Source organism: Citrus clementina, unplaced genomic scaffold (assembly GCF_000493195.1).
Source record: "Citrus clementina cultivar Clemenules unplaced genomic scaffold, Citrus_clementina_v1.0 scaffold_8, whole genome shotgun sequence".
Lineage (NCBI taxonomy): Eukaryota > Viridiplantae > Streptophyta > Magnoliopsida > Sapindales > Rutaceae > Citrus > Citrus x clementina.
In genome coordinates, this window is record NW_006262022.1 from 9,907,852 (window position 1) to 9,914,262 (window position 6,411).

Sequence of the window (6,411 nt, forward strand, 5' to 3'; positions counted from 1 at the left end):
TTTAAATTTTTTTAACTCAGTACATCAGCTTTATGTCACAAACTGCAATCGTAATGTCGTCGGCTTACGTGAGAGAAGATGTCACGGACTGTCCAAATTCAAATGGTTAAGGCTTGAAAAACAGGGTGGAGAGAAAAATAGTCAAATGAAAAGAAAAGAAAGAGAAATGAGTGGAGGACAGTAGTAAAATTATATTTTATTATTTGATTTGATATAAAATTTAATAAAATAAATTATAATTTTTTAAAATAAATTTTTCATTTACTTTAAATATTAAATTATTTATAATAATAATAATAAAATATATATATATACTAAGGTTGGTAATGGGACGGGATGTGATAGAATTTATTAATCTTAGTCCTATCCCGTATATGCAAATGGGATGAAAAAAGGTCTCAATCCCGTCTCTATATTTTTTTTGGGATAAAAATATGTCTCAATCTCGTCCCAAAAGAGATGAGATCCTACGGGGATCCCATCTCAATTAGAAAAATTTTCATTCTTAATCGGTAATAAAATGGGATGGGACGGAATTTGTCAATCCCACTCTCGTCTTGCATATGTAATTGAGATAAAAAAAATGTCCTAATCCCGTCCCTAAATTTTTTTATGGAATAAAAATATATCCCAATCCTGTCCTAAATAGAATGAGATCCTGCTGGATCCCATCCCATAAAAAAAAATTACCATCCCTAATATATACAGGAGTTCTCTCACGCAAACACCCGCAACTTAAAAAATATACAGGCACTCACATTTCGGCCGTTGGATTCCATAAACGGCTGGATTAAGTTGTAAAGTAAAGGATCCTGACATTTTCTGTGTGTGGGCCCGTCTTCAAAATTTAAAAAAATTATTTCTTTTATTTAGTGGGGACCACGTGAATATAAAAACACCATATACTAGTTTTAAATTTCTCTCTCTTCTCCCAACCCATCTTCCCACACCCAAGAAGCCAAATCGTTGGATCATCTTCATCATAAACGGCAACGTGGCCGAAGATGACGTGTCCAACATGTTACTCTTCTAATTTTCCTCAGTTGTGGTTTAAATGCCTCATTTTGTTCATCTTTCACGAACTTTCAAGTTTCTTAAGAATGTCCTGGCCTTTGTTTTTTCTTCTTCAATTTCCGCTAATTTTTGGAGAAAATCTTCTGTTAGAGACACCTTTAAGCTTGATTATTTAGATGGGTCGTTAAGTTTTTTTTTTTTTAATTGGGTAACTTACCGAAGTGTATTTTCCTTCTTTTGCTTCATCTTCTTCCATTGGAAGGATAATTTTGATGATGGAAAGATGGAGAAGCAAAAATGGTGATGATGATGACTGTACATTGATCTTTGAGAAAGTTAGTTTTGGGGATAAAAAAAGGAAAGGAATTTACAAAAAGGGGATTGCCACTTTTTTTCCAACAGAAGTTAACATATATTATTTATTTTTTTATTATTTTTATAATAATCAAAAATTTTTCTGACAACATAAATTTATAATATTATCTTTATTTTTAATTATTTTTTATTTATATTTGTTATAAATTAAATAAATTATATGAATAAAAATTAAATAAAAAATTAGGTATTAAAAATAAGAAATATATATTTTGATATGAGAAAAAAATTAATAATAAATTTTTTTGTAATTATTTATTTTATGAATATTTTCTTATAATAAAAATTTTGTAATATTTTAAAATTAAATATAAAAAGTATAGGCAAAATATTTTATTATTTATCTTATAATAAATTTTTATTTGTCACTTAAATTTTATTATTATAATTTTTTTATCATTTTGTAATAACTTTTTTATATATTTATTATAAGAAAATTTTCACAAAATAAATAAGTACAAGAAAAAAATTTTATTATTAATTTTTTTCTCATATTAAAATATATATATATATATATATTTAATGCTTAATTTTTTATTTAGTTTCTATTCATGTGATTTATTTAATTTATAATAAATATAAATAAAAAAATAATTAAAAATAAAAATAATATTATAAATTTATATTGTTAGAGAGATTTTTAACTATTATAAAAATAACAGAAGAAAAAATAATATATATTATTTACTATAGGAAGAAAATTGGCAATCTCACTTTAAAAAATCTACGTTCAATTTTCATCTGTGCGCGAGTGAGAGTATTGCCAAAGTTCGTTGGGTCTTGGGTGTGGAGATGAAAATTGGAGAAGAGAAAAATAATAATAATAATATAGTATTTTTATATTGAGTAGTTTTTAGTTGGTCCCATTGAATAAAAGAAATGATTTTTTTTTTCAAAGTTTTGAAGACCGGGCCTACAGATAGAAAATGTAAGTAGTTGTCTTTACTTTACAACTTAATCCAGCCGTTCATGGGATCAAACGGCCGAAACGTGAGTGTCCGCATATTTTTCAAGCAGTGGGTGTCCGCGTGAGAGAACCACGGTACATATATATAAAATAAAATAAAAAGGTAGTCCGGTGGCGGTTTGACCAGTGACTTTCCGGCGAGGGTCGGTGGAGGTCTGGTGACAATTTGTATTTTTATATTTTCATATTAAATAGATAAGTTTATTTATTTTGTAAAGTTTCTTAAATCATTTATTAAATTTAATTAATATATAATTATTTATAATATTAAATTAATAAAATAAAATTATAAATAATAATTATTAATGGCATTAAATAAGTTAAAAAGTTGAAGGGTATTTTTAGAAACTTTAGTTTCCAACATAAGAGAAATTTAAAATTTACATTATGATGGATATTAAATTCTAATAGAAATTAAATTCTTATATATTTTGTCCAACTAAATAATGGAAATAAAAATAAAATTTAAATTCCTTTCCTCTCCTACATTCTTTCCTCCCAACCAAACACCACATAAATGTACAAGTTAAGGTGTGTTAGCTTGATTTGATTCTAAAAAGTTTCAGTTCTATTAATTTTAGCATTTTCTCCGCACGTGTACATATTAAAAAATTCTCTAGAGAGTGGTAAAATATAAGCTTTCTAGTATGATATACATAGAATTCTCTATAACATTTTAGATGTTGCTAGACACTAGAACTCCCTAAAAGGCATGAGAACTTTCTAAATTTAAATACTCTAGAGATAGGCAAGTTTTCCTATAAATAAGACTTGGCATTTATCGTTTCATTCAACAAATAAAAGCAACTCAAGCAACTTATAAACAAATTCTCAAAACTCCCTTATACACACTCTTGTGAATACAAATTTTCTTTTCGCTCAATTAATCTTTTTTTCTTTACTTCTTCGGTCAAGAGAAACTCAAGGCTTACTTAATAATTTTCAAATAAAAATTATCTAATTAGCGTGCAAATTTGCTGCACAAAATAAACCATCGCGAGACATTTAGCTGTGAAACTTGTTTTGTTGGCCTACAACTTTATCGAGTGATAATCTTCGATTTGTATCACTAAGCAGAACACTTTTAACAATAAAGTTTTGTGGCGTATATGAAAGCCACGTCGAGATTTTCCACCACGCGCAAACTTTTGGCCGTGAAAACTTATATCATGATTAAGAAAAGAACAATGATATTTGACCTAAACAGAGGGCAGTAGCAACAATAATATTATATAGGCAGTGCGCAATTTTATTATAACATGCAAAATCCGTGCACGGTGCATAAATAACGTTATTTCATGTTATTCCTTTTTTAAGATTTGGACCACATGTCATTATTCTTAAAGTATAGTCGTGATAAAAACACAATTTTCTTGTAGTGAATTAAATGCCATTCAAACTTTCGAAGGAAAGTAGGTAAGCTTCTCCGTGCAAAAATGCGTGCGGATTGTCAACTCTCATATTCCAACTTTGCTGAAAATGAATGTCTCCCCACTGATGATACTATGGAATTTGCATTATTTCAACAGTTTTTTTTTTGGTTTTTTTTGGTTTGATATGGAATTATTTCAACAGTTAAATTGAAATTGGAAATAAATCATCCTGGCCTTGTAAAACTAAAGTTCACACAGCATTTTGTAAAGGATATGCCATAATGATCCTTTGTTATTCCAAGTTTTACATATTATTTGCTTACAATATTAAACCACTCAGAAGTGGATTAAGCCGAACATTAGATAGTTGCTAAATAATAATGAGAAGTAGATATAAACAATAAAACCAAAGAAAAAGTGGTTTATTCATTGGCCACAACCTGCTGGAAATTCACTCCACGAGGCCGAAAGCAAAATGGATATATGTTGTGGGACTAAATGGCAACAGGGATAACACGAAGGGGTTGAGCCTTCTGTAAAGTGATGCCAAATTTTTCTTCCATATCCATGTTCTCATCTTCCAGCTTCCAATCAAAGGAGTTAATGAGTGAACCCAACATTAGATGTAACATTCTAATTGCCAACGGCAAACCAGGACATATTCGCCGGCCAGATCCAAAGGGGATCAGCTCAAAGTTTCTGCCTTTGAAATCGAGATTTGACCCCAAGAATCTCTCAGGCATAAAAGAAAGAGGGTTCTCCCATGTGAGTTCATCTCTGCCAATTGCCCACGCATTAACAAAAACCTGTGCTCCTTTTGGAACTATGAAGCCCGCAATTTCTACGTCGGCTAAAGCTTTACGAGGAAGTAACAAGGGAACTGCTGGGTGCAGCCTCAAGGTTTCTTTGACTACTGCTTGTAGATAAGGTAACCGAGTGATGTCTGATTCCTCAATTGTTTTGCCTTTACCAATCGTTTGTTCTAACTCTAATCTTGCTTTTGATAAAGCATCCGGACTGCGGAGTAGCTCCGCCATCGCCCATTCCAGTGTGCTTGAAGTGGTGTCAGTCCCAGCAACAAACAAATCCTGTCATATAAACCCCTGTTAAATCACTTGAAATTTGTGCAAGCAAAGAGAAGGAAAGAGAAATAAAGAAATATTACCAAAAACAAATGTTTGATGTAATTTCTATCGATCTCCACACTCTTGTCTTGGATAATATCGAGAAGAGTACCTAGCACATCTTTAGATTCGATGCTAGTACTATTGTAATCATGTTGCTGTCTTTGCTTCAATCGTTGATCAATCAAGCCATCAAAAACCTCCAACATCTTGCCAAAATAAAATGTCATGCGACTCCTTATCCCCTGCAAGTCAAGCCTTTTAAGCAGGGGAAAATGGTCGGACAAGTTAGGCTTTCCTATTTCTACCAGGATACTGGAAACTGTATCCTTAAACTTTCGTTCAGTGGTGTCATCAGCCAAATCAACAGAAAAAATTGTGTTGGATAACAAATTAAGTGAAGTATTGAAAACAACTTGGCTAATATCTATTGCTTTACCGGCACGGCAATTTTCTTCAACATAGGAAAGAAGATTTTTTATTTTCTTACGCCGGAGTTCTTGGTTGGCATCGAGTTTTTGAGTAGTGAAAATATGTAAGTTGCATAATTTTCGAAGGTTTTTCCAGGTTGTTGAGACAGGCAGGATGACCATCCCGAATTCATTGTGTTGGTGGGGAAAGATTGCATCCTTAACCATTCGATTATAGAAGGATGAATCGTGATCTTGCAGGATATATTTGGCCATGGGAGCAGATGAAACTACTACTGTGGTCACCTCGCCTAATTTTAGGCTCAATATAGGGCCATAAATCTTGGCAAGCTCGGCTAGTGACTTGTGAGGTTTTTCACCGAGTTCCAGGAGGTTTCCAATCACCGGATAAGGTGTCGGTCCCGGTGGCAGCGGCTTTTTGCGTCCCCTGGAAAAGGAACTTAAAGCCATCACAAAAACACAAGTGAATAGAAGCCATATTATGCAGCTTAACATATCCATCTTTGTAAGCGATAGTATGCAGCTTAACACATCCATTTTTGTTCTTTGTTTCTCTTTATTTTACAGTACTCTCATTAACAACCGATCACTCTCTTTTATAGTGGAACTACTTGAGTGGGTGTCGCTTTAATTAGTACTGGTTTACTTCGTCTATTTTGTCATTAAACTGGCATTTCAAAATAAGCGGCCGGGCTTTCCAATATTTGGTTAAAATTAAAACGTGCCGTTATTTTATATATATATATGATTTGATTTTAATTTGTATAATGAAAATTTAGTGATTTTTTTTTATTTTGTCAAAATTATTAATTTTTATTTTATAGTTATGATTTTTTTTCATAGCACCTTTATATTAAACAAGGCCTTAATTATAGAAACAAAAATGCCACTGGCCTTAAATATGGAAATAGACAAAAAACAACACAAGTTACAGTACTTCAATACTAAATAAGACATTAATTAATTTTATAGTCAATCACTACCAATTATATCTTTTAGAAGGATAGAAGATTGTCAATTTTTCTTACTGAAATCAATATATATTATTTATCCTCTACTATTTTCATAATGGCCAATAGCTCCAGCAACATAATTTTATAATATTACACTTATTTTCAAACACCCTT

At 31.2% G+C, this 6,411-nt stretch overlaps 1 protein-coding gene across 1 annotated transcript; it reads right to left on the minus strand.

Annotated features, from left to right (window-relative positions):
• Nucleotides 1-3,912: 3,912 nt before the first annotated feature.
• Nucleotides 3,913-5,859, minus strand: LOC18035355 (geraniol 8-hydroxylase). Its single transcript, XM_006423648.2, has 2 exons — nucleotides 4,895-5,859; nucleotides 3,913-4,817 (listed from the first exon to the last, which is right to left on the minus strand). The coding sequence occupies exons 1-2, from the start codon at nucleotides 5,819-5,821 to the stop codon at nucleotides 4,224-4,226; spliced, it is 1,521 nt and encodes a 506-aa protein (XP_006423711.1). The 5' UTR covers nucleotides 5,822-5,859; the 3' UTR covers nucleotides 3,913-4,223.
• Nucleotides 5,860-6,411: the final 552 nt, after the last annotated feature.

What these genes read in the sequence shown, in the direction of transcription:
- LOC18035355 (XM_006423648.2), bottom strand. Translation starts at nt 5,821, where the DNA reads ATGGATGTGTTAAGCTGCATACTATCGCTTACAAAGATGGATATGTTA. An exon ending in ACATCAAACATTTGTTTTTG is followed by an intron (nt 4,818 to 4,894) that starts GTAATATTTCTT and finishes TTTATATGACAG; the next exon opens with GATTTGTTTGTTGCTGGGAC.